The sequence below is a fragment of the Taurulus bubalis genome (assembly GCF_910589615.1).
Source record: "Taurulus bubalis genome assembly, chromosome: 3".
NCBI classification, from domain to species: domain Eukaryota; kingdom Metazoa; phylum Chordata; class Actinopteri; order Perciformes; family Cottidae; genus Taurulus; species Taurulus bubalis.
In genome coordinates, this window is record NC_136591.1 from 24,457,450 (window position 1) to 24,477,745 (window position 20,296).

The 20,296-nt window shown below is 39.5% G+C and overlaps 1 protein-coding gene across 1 annotated transcript; it reads right to left on the minus strand.

Annotated features, from left to right (window-relative positions):
- Nucleotides 1-13,913: 13,913 nt before the first annotated feature.
- sh3bgrl2 (SH3 domain binding glutamate-rich protein like 2) lies at nt 13,914-19,417 on the minus strand (the record flags this gene model as incomplete). The annotated part of the gene is made up of 4 exons (XM_079214879.1): nt 13,914-14,036; nt 14,680-14,760; nt 15,508-15,693; nt 19,373-19,417. The coding sequence occupies 4 exons, from the start codon at nt 19,415-19,417 to the stop codon at nt 14,022-14,024; spliced, it is 327 nt and encodes a 108-aa protein (XP_079071005.1). The 3' UTR covers nt 13,914-14,021.
- Between the last annotated feature and the right edge of the window lie 879 nt (nt 19,418-20,296).

Genomic DNA, 20,296 nt, shown 5'->3' on the forward strand with positions numbered 1-20,296 from the left:
AAGATAATTACTCATGATTCTGATTCTGCGAGCTAAACACTCAACAAAGTCACGACTGTTTGCTGTCCTAGCTCCTCAATGGTGAATTCCCCATTGACATCAGGACAGCAGAAAGTCTCTACATTTTCCGTCGCAAACTAAAAATACATCTTTTTCGACTACACCTTGAATAAGGAAGGTAGCGCCGTAGTAGCACTTTAGTAGCACTTAGATGGCACTTACTGATAGCACTTTGTAGTTTAACTTTATTGAAATTTTTCTTTCTTGATTCTTGTTGTTCTGAGTTTGTAACTCATGGTGGAATTGCACTTATTGTAAGTCGCTTTGGATAAAAGCGTCAGCTAAATGAAATGTAATGTAAAGGATTTATTCAAGTTGGGGATTTCTTTCTGTATTATTGTATCTTGACTGCTGTTTTGGTCAAATTGAATCCCATGTTCTCCATAATCTGCACGGTGTAATCAATCAAAAGCCAGAATGAAAAGCTAAATGAAAAGGTGCAACGTTTGTAAGAAATAAAATGTATTGATCATATCACAGACACCAAAAAAAGCAAATTGTCACGCAATACAAAGACAATGTAGTCAGCATCTTCCCACAGGACAGTGAACCTTAACTTTGTGATTGGCAGAATCTCGCAGAAAAACAAAAATCACTTCAGGAATAAGTATGAAAATAAGTGTTGCCCGTTTAAACCAGCGTCATGTATGTTATTCCAAATCACAATTTCACCTCCCTTCTCTCTTTTCTGCAGTGGTGTAGAAGTGTACGACAGGGTGTGTTGATAAACCGAGACATCACTGTTGGGTGGCGTTTCTGGTGCAACAGACATAAGACTTTCAGCCAGAGAGAGAGTCATAAAAACCTGTTTTTCAAGGTACTATGTTACTCTTTACATTTAGTGAAGCCGCATGACATAGGTTATTGGTTCCTTGAGGCACTTGGTTATCACGAGAGAACGAGTGGCTCAAGCTCGTAACACACTCTCCCAGCCAGGTCTTCAGGGACATCCTCGACTGAGTTGTCAGCATCAGCATTGTGGTCTTCCAGGCCGCGGCTGTGTGCCTGATCATTCACTTGGGTATTTTGGCCCCTGAGGGAGAGAAGGAGGGGGGCAATTTAAATCAGAAGGATGTCTTTCAAGTTGCTTGATCTAAAATAAAAGTGTGTATCTTAGTAAACAACATCAGCTATGTTTTTTTTAGTACCTTCCATCAAGTCTTCCATTTTTCTTCTCTTCCATATCTTCTTGCTTTATTGCTCCTCCAAGTCTGTTACTAAACTGAACCAGGGTACCTGAAGAAAGTTAAAAAGTTCAAAGTTTTGAACTGAATCAAATACGGGAGGAATCCAGATCAACTCGGTCTCTGGACCATGGAGTATGAGTCTTTAGACCTGCATTATCAGATATGTTTAGGCCACTTGGGGGCAGCACAACATGCTGTAAACACACCGTTGACGCCCTCCAAAGCTATATCGGCATTCATTTTGTATTCAGGTATTCAGGTACTAACATTAATCTTCTGCCAATTGGTGGTGAACAGGTCATATCATCATTCTGTGTTGGTTACATATTGTCTTTTTTTTCGTTCTTGAACTTCTTGGGGGTCAGTGGAAAGAAGATGTAAACCCAACAGTGACGCATTACAACTGCGAGTCGCAGGAGATACAACCAACTCAATGTGCTGAGAGATGAAAGATTCTCTGAGCTGGAGTCGAGTGATAATCACTATCAGTTTGTCACTAGAAGCTGCAATGTTCATATTATAATTGCAATGGTTAACATTGTTAAATCAATATATTACTTGGGGCACTTGACAGTAAGACAAAGGGGGCATTGGGGGCATTTTGTAATATGAAAGTGTGTATTGCTGCCACTTACCAGCACCCCACTGTCTCTTTCTCCAGACTAGGTAACCGATAACCAGCACAAGTAGCAGCACCACTAGCCCACCCACCACTCCTAAGGCGACTGAGGATGATGTTGCTGCAGTGGTTAAAAGATCAAGTAGAAGAGTTAGTGATAGGGAAAAGTAGCTATAATAAGACAAATAAACTCTCTAGGGCTCTTTGGATCTTACCGACGACAGTTACTTGGAGTGACCTGGAGGGAACAGAGCAGAAGGACTTTGAGGAGATGTTAACACCGTAGACACAGGAATACTCTCCTTGGCTATTATAATCTATCGCTGGGAATTCAAAGTATGCCAAGTAGAAGATCGAGTGGCCAAACGCTGGCATCGCTTGAGTGGTGTTCAATTTAGACTCTGTCAGATAGAATACACCTTCAGGATATGTGGAATGAATAGAGCAAGTGATGGAGAAGCTGCTGCCTTGGGTGACCGCTATTTTCTCGGGGCTGTAGATCACCATTGCATGAGGAGATGTCAGGGAGAGGCTGGGCTTCTCCAGTTTCACTGCAGAGTAGAAGAGTTTTACAAACGTATTTACAACATAAACATGTTACAGTCAAACTTCCAACAAATATGTTCAACTGCACAAACAAAACAGACAATTACTGACCTGTGATGGAGAGATCTGCAGTAAATCCTTGAGGATAAAAGATGACTTGATTGGGCAATTTCTTTTGATATTCACAGAAGTATGACCCCGTTTTGTTGAAGTCCACTTTGGGGAATGTAAAGGTTGCTGCTTCGTTCTCAGAGTATTTTTCCATTTTAAATGAGTCTTGGCTCCTTTTCAGAACGAATGTCCCACCCAATTGTTCTGTTACTACAGTGCACGTGATCTCAACTCTATCCCCCCAGTTTACCGCTGGAGCAGGACTCAAAGTGATTTGGGGCTTCTGGAGAGAACCTGTAACAGATAATAAGTTGTAGTTAGTTTTGTCACAACAGCTAACGCAGCTTCATCTAATACCTGTTGGGAGGTAATGACTTCACTAACTGATTAAAAATGAGCCAGGTTTCTTACCTAAACAGATAGTGCCAGCATCTTCACCATGCCCGCAGTTATTTGCTCCAAAACCGGGATGCTTACAACGTGTGAGAGCGGCCTCGTCGCCTGCACACTCCACATTATCCAGCCATATTGGACCAGTGCCTCTGCCAAAGTGGGCACTTGTAGGAGCAGAAATTGCATGACCACAACCAAGCTGTCGACATACCACGTCGGCATTGGTCAGTTCCCATTCATCATCACACACAGTTCCCCACTGGCCTTTATAGAGGACCTCCACTCTACCAGAGCATTGACCTGAGCCGCCGGCCAACCGAATCTGAGCTGCATATGAAAAAAGGGTAAAAGTGTACTTAAATTGCAAATGTGTGCAACAATACACATTAATTCTAACACACAAAGTGAATGCAATGTATTTTGAAAGTACTGCTTGTCCCACCATCATCTAAAAAAAGTTAATTTCGACACCATAAAGGGGAAAGGTTTAATTTACAGAAACATAATGATGTGAAGTATGACTTGATGTACTATCTACGTATGTCATCTTTGTCATGCAAATGACACATTAAAGCAATACTTTGATAAATTATATTATCGTGTTGAATGTTAGTTACAATAAATGCAACTAGAGCCGGCGACCGGTTAGCTTAGCTTAGCATGAAGAATGGAAACGGATATTATATAAAATTTATAATTCACAAAGGGTAGCTGTTCCACAATTTTCTTGCAATTTTTTTTATGCTAAGCTAAGCCAACCAGCTGCGGGCTCCAGCTGTTTATTTGCAATAGAGAAATGAGAGTTTTATCAATCTTCTCATCAAAGAAAATGAGTGTATTCCTTGAAATGTCACAACATCTTTAAGGCCGTACATTTTTCAACTCACACACTGTTTTTACTCGGTATGTGAAAACAAAATACATTTGTGAAACACATGCTGATAATTGTATCTATGTGTGATCATTTTGAACAGATCATTTAAATGGCTGTACCTCCACAGAGAGCACCAGCATCATGATCGTGCCCACACCTGGCTTCTCTGAAACCTCTGAGTGAGCATTGCTGAAGAGATGTCAAGTTGTCAAAACATGGATTGCTAGCTTCGACTACTGATCCATTGCCTTGGCCGAAATGGGCACCGCCGGGAGCGTTCATTGCCTTTCCACATTCCAGCTTATCACACACCACCTGAGCTTTACTCATGGTCCAGTCTGTGTCACACACCGTTTGCCACACGTCGCCATGACGAACCTCTACTCTGCCAGCGCACTCGTCTTTACCATCTACCAAGCGGACCTCCAAACTTCCTGTAAAGTCAAGTTATCTCAAATGATTATACATTTCAAATTTTAATATTGTCAAAGAAATGGCAGATAAATAATAATCAAATAAGAACACTAGTGAAGAATACCTTTAACAACATAGATGTATTTAGGTGACATGAAAGCAAGAAAACTGTACTAAACTAAACATATTTTCAAATTTTTGGAGGAAGACCAGAAAATATGTCAAAAACTGGATTCTTTTTTCTTTTTTCAATCAAGCAATGTGGGTGAGAGATTGAAAGCGGCAACACAGTATGTAGAAACAAGTTTTGCAAAACTAAGTGAAAAAAACATACATAAAATAATACAAATAGGAGAGAATTGACAATGTTGTTTCTTACCCGTGCAGACGACACCAGCAATTGAGGTGGTGTTGCAAGTTTTGTCTCTAAATGGAGTTTGAGTGCACTGACTCAGTGTTGACTCCATTCCATTGCATCCAATTTGATTGAGCCAGGTCTGTCCTGTGCCATGGCCATAGTCGGCAGTGGTGGTAATCTTATGAGTATTCCCGCAGTCCATCTGTCTGCACACCACATTTGCGTCATTTACATCCCAGGATTCACTACACACGGTGCCCCACCGGCCTTTGTCAAAGAACTCCACTCTTCCAACACAACGATGGAGCCCATCGGACAACTTCACATTACCTTAAAAAGATAGTTATATGAATGTAAAGATCAAAGTTATGTCTATGCGTGTACTTTTTTGGTCATAATTGACATTACCTATTTGGTTGAGCCAAATTTTATTTTTATTAAATGCTGTATGATTGCAGTTTATATCTCCTTTCACAATAAGTGAGGAGAATTAAAATTGAAATTCAACTTCGAGTCTCACCTGAACATTTGACAGATGCCTCTGTAGTGTGAGCCTGGCCGGTCCTGACATGTTCTGCCAGCGTGCACTGTGTGAGAGAGCTCTCTCTACCGCTGCAACTGATCCTATACCATCTACTTGTTTCGCCTTGACCGTATGATCCTGCTAACTTGACGGGATCTCCACAGTTCATCTCTCTGCACACTACTGCAGCTTCATTCATTCCCCAGTTAACATCAGATGCTGATGCCCACTGTCCACCATGGTAGAACTCCACCCTGCCTGAGCACTGGTCGGTTCCGTTAATCAGTCTAATGTTAGCTGGAAAGCAAAGGGGATAGAATCAGCCACTAGTTGAAAGCAATACCTGGGTAATTCAAATGTATATTCTGATTGTTATACTCAAAAAGAAATAACTCTTATAAAACAGTTTAATTCTTGACAATATTAAGCTAAAAAATAATTTGAGGCATTAGGGGAGACAGTTGTAAGTATAAAAAGACTGTGTGAAATAATGTTAAAAGTGCTAATAACAGAGTAATAAGTAAGATGATACCTGAGCACACCACACCAGCATCTTCACCATGGCCACAGTTATTTTCTCCGAGGCTGGGATGTCGACAATGAAGGAGGGACGTCTCATTACCGAAGCAGCCTACGTCATCCAGCCAGATCTCCCCTTCGCCTTGACCAAAGAAGGCATTGGTTTTGGCTGTCTGAGCTGTTCCACAGTCCATGGCTCTGCACACCACCTGAGCATCTTGGATGCCCCACTCATCATCACACACTGTACCCCACTGGCTGTCATACAAAACCTCCACTCTACCAGAGCATCGGTCAGTGCCATTGACAAGCTTTAGCGGTGGATTACCTGAGAACAGATCCACTCATGTTATAGGTATTCGTAAGTTCAATTAAAATGATGAACTATTAGGATTTAACTGGACTTTCAAATGTACTCAGGGAAGACATTTTTTAAATAAATAAGAAGATTTAATGCACCAACCTTGTTTTTAACCACATGTATTTTGCTATTATAGTTGAATGCGGCTATTTTTTCTTACCTGCACATGAAAGAGAAGCCCCTATACATTTCCCTGTGTATTCTTGAAGTGCACATTGGGAGATGGAGCTCACATTGCCAGAGCATCTACTTGTGTACCCTCTCAGTGCGCTGTCACCAAAATGGAATATTTCTTCGGATTTCTTTGGTAATCCACAACTGAGTTCCTGACACACCACTGTAGCCTCTTCATTGCCCCAGTTGTTACACATTTTGCCCCATTGGCCGTCATGGTAGACCTCCACTCTGCCAGAGCAGCGGTCAGTTCCATTGACCAATCTGACTGATTCTGGAAAGCAGAATAAAAAATGTAAAAATGTAAAATGATAACATTTCAGCAATGAAATACAAAATGTTCGCATGATCGAATTTGTGGTAAAGATAACAGACTGTAACTGCTTCTGAATCTGTCATACTGTACCAAAGTACTACAAAAACAATAACAGCAAAAGATGATGGGGAGGATTTTCTAATTTCCTAGTTTTCTAGTAGAAATTTGAAAGTACTGTTGAAGAAAATTCCTCAGTAAATATTAGCAGGGCGTGAACTGCAGATACAGCAGGTACATATATAGCAGACATGCATGAAATCAATATATATATATATATATATATATATATATATATATATATATATATATATATATATATATATATATGTATATATCAATATATTGAGATCAATATTCTCTACAAATAGCTGTGCATGCATCGTCATTGCACACAAATGCCCATATGGGAATGCCTCTTGGATTTCCATTTCAATATTCACTAGACAGTATAATATGTGTTACCTGAGCATATAACACTGGCATCTTCATTGTGGTCACAGTCATGTTCTCCAAAACCTCGGTGTGGGCAGTCGCCGAGGGACTTCTCGTGACCGGTGCACTCAACGTCGTCCAACCAAACCTGACCGTGACCTCTGCCAAAGTGGGCATTGTACTTGACCGAGAGGGCACTCCCACAGTTCAGCTCTTGACATACAACAGTTCCTTCCTGCATCCCCCATCTGTCGTCACAAATCGTTCCCCACTGTCCATCATGATAGATTTCCAGTCGGCCAGAGCACCGACTAGTCCCGTTCATCAGCCGAATTGGTCGAGAGTCTGTCAGGTGGAAAAGAAAGAAAAAAAGTCAAGGGCATGTTTATTTAAAAGCCATCCAAAGCAGCAGATCTAGCTACTTACAGTTCAACACAAAATTACTGATGTCATCTTGACAGATGGATGACTTACTTCTACAGACAACAGTGGCATCAACACATCTCTCCTTGTGTTCCTGAAGCGTGCACTGCGAGATGGAGCTCTCATTTCCAAAACAGTTGGAGTTGATCCTACCAAGTTCATGTCCCTCTCCAAAATATGGTATATTAGCCTGAGTGATAGGAGGGCTGCAGTTGATCTCTCGGCATACCACGTCAGCATCTTTCTTGCTCCAGTTGTTGTTGCACACTTTTTTCCAGTTGCCATCATTGTAGACTTCCACTCTGCCATTACACCGGTTGCTTCCGTTGACCACCCTCACAGAGTCTTCAAATGGTGTGGATATAAATTTAAATAAAATCAACAACTGTCCAACGTTTACAAAATCTGCACACAAGCTCTACTAAAATGCACTATTAACATATATCTATATGTGTACAGAAAGAGTGCAAAATACTACCACTCATTATTTCACGGTATGAAATCTGTTATACTATTTCTCGGATCTGAAATATGGGAAATATGGTAAGTTACTGCTCCCAAACTACTGCATGCTAATTATGAAGCCCGGAGTCTCTTTGCTTCGCAGCTTATTTTAGCATAAAGACTGAACCACATTGCTGAAACTAAGAAGCTCATTAAGTGCCTTTAAAGCTTTGTATTGTAGAGTAGCATGAACTAAAATAAATGTTAAACTTGACGGTTTTAATACAAAACTGTTGAATAGCACACATTAATCTCTATATTGTTAAAAACAAGTGCAGGTTCAGAATATTGGGATACCACCAATTTTTCACATCAAGTTTAGTTAACTTATCACCAGGAAGGGCATTATGGGTAATGTAGGATCCATCATTTTTAGAGCTTGACTCATACCTGGGACATCCCACATCTGCAGCTTCACTTTTGAACACCTTTTTTTGTGCAATACTAAATGCAGGGCCACCACTTTAAATATTTAAATTCTTCAAAATGCCCCTCAGCATTATGATAGCAAAGCGAGCACTCATGTTGCTTTGTTTGGTTTACCTCCCATCTCCACCTCCTGCCCTTTGCACTTTACATTTGCAGCAGCCGGTCATGTGCTGACCTTGATGTGCTTCTGCTGCAACAGCATTACCAACACAGGGAGCAATCATCTCAAAGTAAACTGCAAATTGCGACCTGACAATACAATCGTTAGGTTTTTGATGCAACGATCAGTTGCAAAAATAAATGCTGTGTGAGCTGTTTTTCTCAACAGCTATTAATTCCCAATTTCAATTGACAGTTCCTCATTTCTGGGCCTGACTAAATTGAGGAAGGGGCTTGTAAATCAGGGTTTTGTGATGCTTGATTAAATGAGCTAACTGTGATTTCCGGTAAATACTTAGTTCATAATTCATATTTAAACTCTTCCTGAGAAAACAAACAAGCATATATGTTTTACAAGATGTCCAACAATCACTTTAACAAAGTTATACAACGTGTACTATTTGATTAATTATCCAACTGGTAATTACATATTTGAATAAAACACAAGTGGGTCAAGTAAAAACAAAGATAAGTGAAATAACTTAGTCTTACCTGAACAGATAACGCCCGCATCTTCACCGTGGCCACAATTACTGTCCCCCATATCTCTGTGTGGGCACTTCAGGATAGAAGGCTCGCTACCAGTACACTGCACATCATCCAACCAGATCATACCCTGTCCCTCTCCAAAAAAGGCGCCTTTTTTGGCCTCAAGAACGGTGCCACAGTTTAACTCTCGACAAATCACCTCTGCGTTTATAATGCTCCAGTGATCATCACATACCGTTCCCCATCCGTCTCTGTGGTAGACCTCAACTCTACCAGAGCAACGCGAAGGCCCGACCAGCTTAATTTTGTTACATTCTAGAAATGAAAAAAAAGCACAGTAGCTGTAGGTTGTGTCGTCACATGGTCAATAAGAAAAAGTCCTCTTTCATTAAATTGGGGTGTAGAAATCTAAATATCTATTTAATTCATGTGTTTTCAGGTATGAAACATAAATAGAACTTACTGACCTGTAAGCAGTGGTAGACTCAATAGACCTAAAGCAGAAAGAAAATAATACTAATAATAATGCATTTAATTTATATAGCGCTTTTCATAATACCCAAAGACACTTTACAAAACATTTTCATTATAAAAGCTATACAATAAAAACAATAAGAACATAGAGCACACAATCACACATTAAAAGCAGTTCTGAAGAGGTAAAAAAAAGCTGAAAAGGCTCAGCCCAGAGATTTGTCATGAACATAATATAATAATAATAATAATTAATATTGTTCACTAAATGCTGTAACGCTAAAATGCCAACGCTGTGATTTATAATATTTGTTACATATCAGGATAAGCTCCTTAAAATGTACCATGAAGTTAGAACAAGACACACCTCATAACTGTCCAACATCACATTTGTCAAATTGATCAAATAAAGGACATTTGAAAAAATGTCTTTCACTTCTGTTCACCGTATATTTATCATGGTTTAGCGAGCTTGCAACCACACTGTAAACTGTTCTTATGTGATTTGATTAGAGAAAGTCAAAAGGAAGAAAAGAGAAAAACTCACCTATTGACAAATAGTAAACAAAATGTAGTTTTTCAGCAGTATTGAAGATCATATTGTGTCTTCAACGTGGATCAAATGCTGTCGAGGTACGGTAAAAAGAAAAAGAGAAGTTATAGTTAAAAAGGGTGTTCCTTTACAGTCTCGTTTGTCTTCGGCAGAATAAGCTTCCAAAATCAGCATTGGTGAGTAGCCCTCTTACCTTTTAAATTAAAATTCGAGCAGCTATTTAAATGACAATTTAAAATAAAAAGCTGATCATATCTGAAACATCAGATAAAAACACCATGTGCAGATCCAGTAATTGGTATGAATAAAAGGGGCCGCCTGGACCTGGACTGCAAACTGGAAGCATGTTGACATTTTGATCAATCATTAAAGACTGGTGGTGACATTTGTGGAGGAGATATTGTTTTTTTTTTTTACACGTACATTCGACATTACTATTTTAAAAAAAAGCCATTATATTCAGCAAGAAAATACATATAATGATGCTGATAAGTCGTTGTGAATGATTGTAACGCTGATGTATGCACACAACAAATGATTAGCTGCAGGGAAAAAAAAGTGAATTAAAAGGAGAATTGTTTTGCAAGAATGGCAAGAGGTGAACACTGACCCCCGATGATAAACCGAGCCTCTCCCACCTCTGGTCATCGCTCACAGCAGTCCTTCCATGTTGAATTTGTAAAAAGCACAGCCATTTTCCCCGTCTTTCTATTTCAATGAAGAACTATGAACTCGCTTAAAGAAACACCTCAATATTGTGAATAGTTCAAGATCTTTAATTATTGAAGGGAAAAATATTCATAATCTAAAATTATTTTAATTCAGTTTTGAACTTTCCATTTGGAAAATATGAATGACAAATGTATTCCACATTCAGTTCCATAACTAATATAAGCTGTTGCTTTGCTGTGGCATTCCTATTTCGATCATTGATTAAATTATGCATTTGCATGCAACGTGACAGTTTGCACACATAATGAATTTGCCTAATGTTGTTATTTCACAAAATTACCACACCTCAAACACCCTCTTGATGCTGCAGTTTTGTCACTTTATTAAGTACATGCTCACTCACATCTTAACAACTCCCTTGTTTTCCACATACTGTATGCAATACACAATCAAGTTTTTTTGTTATGTTCTAAAGGAGAAGAGACACGTTCTCATAGAAATGTTGTTGTTAAAAATGATTTTAAGCTGTTGTGTTCGTTTTGACTTGTGTTATTGTCAGCCAAACGGGCATTTTTTACAACAAACATTTGACTTGTCATAGTAAGAAAACCCACAGGTTCTTAACCCTGATAGTAAAGATGATTCTGTTCTACTCAGGTGTCCCTGTTCACCCCAACCTACTTGTCTCCTCTTGACTGTATAATAATCAGTATTCTCTAATGTCAGAACTGATGATAGTGAGGTCTGGACAGCAGGTTAAGCACATATTGATGTCTGAGTAAATCATTACAGACACAAAGATTTGCATCATTCTCTACATGGAAATGACCTTACAACTCATCCGGGACAAGGGGCCAATGTGAGTGGCCCGACTAATAGAACATGTCACAAGCAGGATCATCGTCCCACAAGTTCAAAGGCAAGTTAAAGAGGAACAGATTGTTTAATGAGAATATCTCAGTTCAGTTTCTTTTGAGTCAATTACAACATAGCGCAAAGGAAAAACAGGTGAACTTTCCAGTTGCTACATTTATGTTTTTAGTATTCCGGCCTTGAAAAGCAAGGAACATTTTAGAATTGGGTTACAAAACTTTAACGCCATTGCTCTATTCAGAGAGATACAGGTGATGAGTGTTTTTATTAACTAGTCACCAGTCAACCCTGCTTGGTTCTCTTTGCTAACTTGTGTTTCCACCTTCTCCTGTCTCTGGAGTCCGTCTTTGAGTCCACTTTTCTTATCCAATCACAATCACTGCACATAATCCAGTTTATTCTGACTCTCTATGTACGACACAAATATGTGTGGACCACATTTTGCTTTCAGTTGTCAATTTAAGATTTCTGCCTCACATAAAACAACCTCCTCGCCACCTCTACAAAAGGGATTAAGATTGACAAATAGGCCTTCTACTTTTATGTGTAGTGACAACTTTCTTTGTTGTAGTATGACATGACCGTATGAAGAATACGGAGGGAAATTTACATAGAACATGGCTTTTAAGTGGCGTTGAGTATAACTCACATGGCCTTGTTACAAACAGATTTTTTTGCAATAAAGCACAACAATCACGGAGAGAGAGGTGAAACATAGCGTACGTTATATTTGGTACATTTAGTCGGTCCGAAGGACTTTTTAGCATTTGTTCACAAAAAACTCACAACACATTATTTCACAACACAAGGACACAACTCCAAGCCAAATAGGATGCCGTTAGTACATTGATGCCCCCTGTATTATTTGAAATAAGTAAAAATGACATCCTTTCACATGATGGCGCGACATTTACGGAAGCATGGCTAGTGAGGGTGTACCTGCTTGTGTGTGGCCTTCATGTGTAAACATAAAGGAATTAGTTAACCACCCACCCATGATAATTTAATTTAAGGACGAGAGACATGCTTAGTGTTGGTGTTTGGGACCGAGGACATGGAATACAGATTGGAGGACGTGACTGCGGGCTGGCCATGATGTACCAATCTATGTTCATTTCATGAAGCACACAGAAGGCAGTGCGCTCACATTTCAGCATCAGTTCACTCGGCCATTTGGAAATATGTACAGAGAAGGGGAGACAGCAGGGGAAGCAGAGTTGAGGTCTGCCCCCTAGAGCTTTGCAACTTGATTATCTCTGAGCAATAAGATATAATTTCTTATCTCCTGGCTTCGGAGTAATCATCTGGGAAGGGCACTCCTGTGGCTCATGTGACCGTGCTTTTGTCTACAGCGGCCTGGATTAGAGGATACAGCTGGCACTGTTTTTCATACTGTCAGCAAATCCCATGAAAAGACCAAAACCAACAATTATTTGATCCAACTGACATCTTCCTTCATTATATTGAACCTGGGCACTGTAGTATATTTTCCCACAAACACTGTCCTGCTGCTGTAAATACCTATATTATAAATATATTAATATTAGAGCATCACATGTGTATTATTCCACAGCTTAAAATAGTCCCTACAAATGCGCTATTTACTTGAGTAAAATTTGCTAAAAACTACTTTGCTTTTTAAAATATAAAACTATACATTTGAAACCTATTTATAACGACTTAAACCTTCAGAAAGAACGTATGGGCTAAGTGCTGAGGGCCACAGATAGGGTAGGGAAGTCAGAACGTACTAAGAGACTAACACATTGTTGGTTTTGCTCTTTTTTATTTAATTTATTGTCTATGCGATATAAAAAACATATAATAACTGCCACCATGTCCTTTAATGAAAATATTTTGGCAGTGGAACATGGTTTGTTTTAAAGACAGTGATTACATACTTAACATGAAGGCTGACAATGCTACTAGGTATCATGTCCATTCCTCAAATGTTTTAGGACTCATCTCTCTCTCTCTCTCTCTCTCTCTCTTCTCTCTCTCTCTCTCTCTCTCTCTCTCTCTCTCTCTCTCCTCTCTCCCTCTCTCTCTCTCTCTCTCTCTCTCTCTCTCTCTCTCTCTCTCTCTCTCTCTCTCTCATCTCTCTCTCTCTCTCTCTCTCTCTCTCTCTCTCTCTCTCTCTCTCTCTCTCTCTCTAAGGTGTGTATTCAGGTGACTTGTGTGCTGGTTCTTAGTTCTTTCCCCATTCACTGTGTTCTATATTTACCTAAAGCAGCTGGTCTACCGATGCAAAAGCTGCAGCATCTAATTTGCTTTGTTTGCTGTCACAGTGTATTACACATGAAAAGGAAACACAAAAGCATCCGTCGTGAAGTTAATCCCCTTCTTCTGTAATTAAGTCCATCTTGAGAATCAGACAATTCTTGGAGACCAAAGTGATGTGAGTGAGGTCACAAAGGGTGAAATCCGTGGCGTCTGATGTTTGGCACGCTGGCAGGAGGAACACGTGAGAAGAGGTGATGCAACACAGGAAGCGATGTGGTTTTCATCTTCGTATTTGAAGGTTCCCGGCACGTCGTGTACCATCAATTTGATCGAGGCTATGACTCTGAATCCTATTGGGGGGAAAAGGGGTTGAGAGATTGAACAATTGTCATCTATATTCATACATTATCCACACATCTTATATAGCGAGACATGTCTGCTTAACACGTAACATGACCACACTATATGTATCGGGAGGATCAAATAAATACCCTCAGTGATGAATGGAAATGGTCCCTGTAATTTTCCATTCTTCAGTCATAATCCACTATGCAGATGAGAGATACTCTGCTGTGTATTGTATTTATTTCCCGATCATCTAAGCACAGAGATTATTTTTTTCCCTTGGTTGATGTTGGAACTACAATTATCTAAATTCTAAGAGGATCTTTTAGGAGACATGGCAGATAAATATTGATATTTGTACAGATTGAGGATTAGATAAGGCAACTGTCTTGATGTATGGGATTTTATGCTTTTAAACTGACTTCTCTTTTTCCGACAAGAAGAAAAAAAGCTGATGTGCATGAAATACAAATGAGTTTCCAGTAACTTCCAGAAGTTACAGCTGCTGATCCAGCACTGCGGTGAAACGGTGCAGTGTTTAGTGTTTGAAGAAGTTAGACCTGACAGCAAATCTTGTTGGCTGTACAATTTATACCACAGAGGCAACCGTGTGTTTTAGTGTCTTCAACCTGCATACCCTCCCTTAACTTTCACAGAGGGTTGGGAACTGAGCCCAAGGAACGCAGACACAGCGTTGTCCTCCTTCGACTGGAAGAAGTCTTCATAGTCCTGAGGGGGAAGACAAAAACACATGCGAACGTTACATAATCTCTATGTTTTGAAAGATGACTGTAAACATCCCTGTCAAATAGTTCCTCCTCTTCTGCTTTTAATATAATTCAGTTGCCATGACATTGCAGAGTAGTGTTGGATTACCTTGGCCAGTGAGAGGGATGGCAGGCAGAGCAGATAATCTGCCCCACCCATGAAACTGGATTACACCAGGATTACAGAGTGGTGTGCAAGATCAGTGGAGGACATAAACTGGCAAGCACTGCCAGATCGAACTCATTCAGACCACTTAGACTGATGTGACCTGTTGTGCATAGCCAGCTAGAGCATTGACAATCATTTAAATACATTTTAACCCTGTGTTCCTGTGTTGAATGTGCTGTTAACCTTTGTTATATGCTAGATATATGGACAAAAACATTTTATGTTTCAAAATGTTAGAATTTTCTGGATGACTCATTTGAACTTTGTGACAGAAATGTATCTAAATCAATTTGGGCAACTAAAGGTACCTTCTGTAGATTTTCAAAACTACTGTACCACTGTACCTCAATGTTTTAATAAGAAGATCCACAGACAGTCTGTATCTGACATCCCATCAGTATGAGCATCATGTGAATCAGTAAAAATGCCACATGGTAGGCCTACCTTTAACAATCAGATGTGCAAAACTACTGGAAGCTAGAATGCGTTCCAAATGGTTGCTTGCTCATTATTAAAATTAGAGACAAACGTCCATTGTACCCCACAGTAGAGATCCTCGTTGAATATCTGTGGAGGCAGTGGGTTGCCTTTCTCTGGCTGCTTGTCTCTGGGGATGTTGCGGTACATCCAGAGCCTCTGCTCCTCCAGCATGGTGATGTCTACTTCCTGGAAACTGATCCGATTGGACTCCAAGAAACCCACAACTGCCTGCTGATGCTTTTTTACCTGGAACAGGTTGAAAATGGATAAAAGAAAAAATAAAGAGGGTGGAGTAAAAGACGATTGGTTTGGGAGAGGAGGTAAAGTAGAAACACCAGGCAAACAAATGTACAACCACATATGCATAATCTCATTTTGCCATCATGTACATAAAGTACAGCTGGTCACTGTATGTGTATGGCCTTTCACTGTCTCTTTATATTGCTCATGGCCAAGAAGTTGGCTGTTAAAAACACTAATAGACAAACGACAAGAGCCCATCGAACCAGGGAACACACATGTGGAGTGCTCTGTATGTATTCCCTGCATAGAGACTCCTTTGGTAATGGGGACATTAAGAAGGATTATCGATTAGTGGAGGAGATTAAGTTTAAAGTCGGAGAGCTGACATCCTTTTCCTATACAGTATCACATGTATGACATCAAACCAGGACTAGATTTCAGAGAAATAAACATAATCATCTATTGAGGAATATATTGTTTTGTGTGGACATGTATTTAAACCATTATTGCATCAAGTACTTTGTGCACTTCCCAAGCACATAAGTAAGTGTCCACTTAAGAGGGGACCCCATCCTGAAGACTATGCGATGAACTTTGGGATTCTAAGGGATGGATAATAACACAGAGCACTATGAGAATGATGACTCAATTGGTACACGCAAATGGAAGACTGACTAATTTTACCAAACGTTGCCTTTTTTTTTCAACTGATTTGTTTCATTCACATCTAGCTTATTTTGTTTCTAAAAATCTAATTAATCCAATTTTGTTAGGAGCACCAAAATCATTCCACATTAATTGTAATCACTAATCACAAGTTAATGTTTCCCACTTACATTTTGTTCATTCACTCTGTTTTGTCGACATTTTCATTATCTCATGCGGTCTACCACGGGGATTAAAATTCAGTCAATACAGTATGTATGCTTGAGCATTCAATAGCATGACAAAAGGGTTGATTATTCAAAACATTTTGGGGACGACACAGTGCAGACAAATATAAACAAGGCCTTGTATTTCGTGGCTAAATGATCATGTCTTATCGAGTACCCTAGAAACATGTTTCTAGGAATTGTGTCTTTGATGCATACGCTGGAAATGGTAAAGATGTAATGATATGTGCTTGTGTGTGTGCATGTGCGTGTGTGTCCACATCATGTCTGTCCCAAATTTGAGTAATGCTAAGGAGCACAATGGAGCTATTGTTTTACCTTAAAGACAGCCAGAGATTGTACTGTCTGTTACAGACACACACCCAAACAAGATAATCTGTTGTGTCTTCTTTCTAATGGGGGTTTCCTTTGTGTGGCCATAAAACTGCTTCATTTGGACTCTCGCTAGAGAGTAAATTCATTGCATGTTTACTGACTGTCTTGAAAGAGAAAAATGTGTCCGTTTCCCCAGGTCAAAGGTTAAAACTCTATATAGAATGACTGGTCTGAGTCAGTGCTGTGCAACATACAAATGATACAACCTTCCTCCGAGCTGAAAAGCGGGCAGACTAAATAATGAAAGAGGTCCCCCCTGTGAGGGTGAAAGTGTGTGTCAGGGGATGGACGAGTTCAGATTTTGGTATGCTTGTAGGACTACAGACAAATACACAAATTGCACTCCTCAACAAACAATCACATTACAGTATATGAGTATGCATGCATTGTTTGAGAGCACTTCCTGAAATGTAGGGATTAAGTGGAGGTCAAGACTAATCCATCACGGACAGAGAGGGACACCAAAGAGAGGATTTGGGATTGGAAAAATATAAAGACATACCCTTGGCAACAAAGAAAAACAAAAAGAATCTGAAAATTAAACATTGCCACAAAAAGAAATGTCAACTTGGCCCTTTATTTGTCAAGAGAGGGGATTGCTATGCTTTCTAGGCAACACATGATTTATTTGGTCAGATAATGTGGTACAGTGGTATTTTTAATCATTAAAACTACATTCATGTTAATTACTGGGGCATTAGGTAGACAACAGAACAAAAACCGGATGAGACTGAACCTGATAAATGCCCACTGAGCAGAGTGGGGGGATAACCTAATTTACGCTTCTTTCCTTCTGTGGTGATGATTTCCGGCCCACTAATCTTCTGTTGTTAAACTGCGAAATGCTCATTTTATGTTGCGTTTTGATTATTACTCTTCCCTTCATTCTGCTCATGTATTCCTGCTTGTGTTGCACATGTCTGTTTTTAGGTTTTCATCTCCTGACTTCACTATCTTCACTGTCTCCCTACATTTATATCTCACACTCCTACTTCTCTAAACACAAATCCATTTCACTTTAAATCAGCCGAGGGATCCAGTCTCACTTTCACTTTTAATTCAATCATTTGTAACTCAATTCAAAAGCATTCGCAGTAGATTACATTCACATGAGCTGAACACTAGCGCAACTGACCCAAATGGTGGACCTATTCAGGCATGCATGACTGCTCTTCGTGCATGTGAGAGAGTTTGTGTTTTTGAATGTATGTGTCATAGGGTTAAAAATGAGTCCTTTGTAAACGCTTAGCCATGTTGCTGCCCTCTTCTAGAGATGGAGCATGATAAAATAAATATATTACTCATTTCCCCCATTACCTAGGACATGAAGCATTCACAGAGAAGTGTTGTTTGATGGTTTTCTGCCAGTACTTAGTATCAGCTGGGCCTTCTCAACGGCATGCGCCTGTTGTTTCCCAATAGATACGAAAGCACTAGGGCTGAGACAAACGATTACTTCCATTATTGATTCATCTGTATGGTTTTTTTTTTGATTAGCCCATTAATTGCCAAGTCGATTAGATGTTAGAAAAATACATTTTTCATAGCTCAAACTGAAACATTCAACTTTATTGTCTATCAGTCCAAAACCAAATAATATTGAAGTTATACAATGATTATAAAAAAAGAAAGCTCACATCTGAGAAGCTGGAATTGTCTGTTGATCAACTATTCAAATGATCGTTTGCGCACTATACAGATGCACGGCCTTTTAATTAAGTGTACTGATATAAATCTGTCTAGTGTATTTCCAGTAAGCACTTCGGCATATTACTGCTGCTCAGTTGTAGGAACCCTGGAATCACTCTGGAATTGAACAAGTGGAAAGTAACACCTCACAACACAAATAAGAGTGAAGGTTACTCCAACAAAAGGACAGAGGGTTTGTTCCAGACGTGCATCTCCTGGTGATGTCATCAAAGTAAAATGCCTAAGTGATCATTATTGGTGGATATCCTGTCACACAACATACATCTGCTGTGTAATTAGTTTTAGGTCAGGTTAATGTTTGCACAACAAACACGTACTTTGTTCTACCTACAGGAGGGAGAAGCTTTAACACGTGTTGTTATTTATTAGGCTACACAATGAACACAATGTCAAATGAAAAATATAAACCATCTGTTGAAAATGCGTCTCCCAAAAATACAACAGGCTGAATTGACGAATGCATTGCCCAGGACACAAAATAAATCAAGACTGGCAATTAAAAATGTGCGTCTTCGTGAACAATCTGTCTCCTTGTCTGAATGATGCTGATTACTTTCCCTGATTGTGAACAAGTCACACACAGGCACTCACAGTCCAGGTTCGGCTGGAAATGGGCAGTAAACACTCTTCGGTCAGCAGAGAGATTTCCACATGCCTTTTTAATATGCCTGCAAAGACTTGAAAACACATTTGCAAACACTCACCGCGATCGAGCCGGTTGAGGAGGCGATGTAAACCTTGATGACCATTTTAATCCCAAATACTACCAGTCGAAAAACAAATTAGTGAGTAGCAACGAGGAGCGTTTATTACCAAAAAGACAACAAATAAATTAAGTTCAACTACCGAGTGTGTTTTAGAAGAGAGTAGACACGCGTCTCCAGTATTTAAACTGAGCCATGATAGTAAAACACCAAGCTGTGGCGCTAAACGACTCTCTCTGCACAGAGGCAACGCAGACATCAAAGAAAAACACTGGACTTCCGGTCATAGTTTTCAAAATAAAATGAAAAAGCTCCTGGGGACAAGAAGAAAAATTAGTGTACACTTTATTGTACAGTTCATCCATAATACGAATATGAAATGTGTATAGAATGGACCAAATCTGAGGTCTAACTAGCATTGTTCAAAGTCTGCATGTGCTTTAAGGGAAAGACACGGATGTATTTCCCCCCAACAAGCACAATATTATTCAACCATGTTTCTTTCTGAAATAAATGTTTCTTACTTCTGCTTGACTCTGGTTAAAATTTGGCAACTTGACGCCACTGTTTGTCACTTAGCGGCATATCACATTTCAATCAAATTGGGTGAATTTAAGTATACTCTGTCAGTTTATCTTACAATACATAATGCTGGCAATAAAATAACTGACATACTTTGTATATGTACAGATACTTTGTCTTTAATACACCAGCACACAAAAACACAATTAAAATATGCATTTCACTACAAGAGTAAGACACTATGTTATATTAGATGACCAGACAAGAGTGCTTCATGACACAAGCGCTAAACACTTGATTGGTAGATGTGGTATTGCAACGTTTTCCTTAACTAAAACAATGAAAAGATAGCTTATATCACAGCGTGCACTACAGCGCCACCCAGGCGGTGAAGAGGTACTG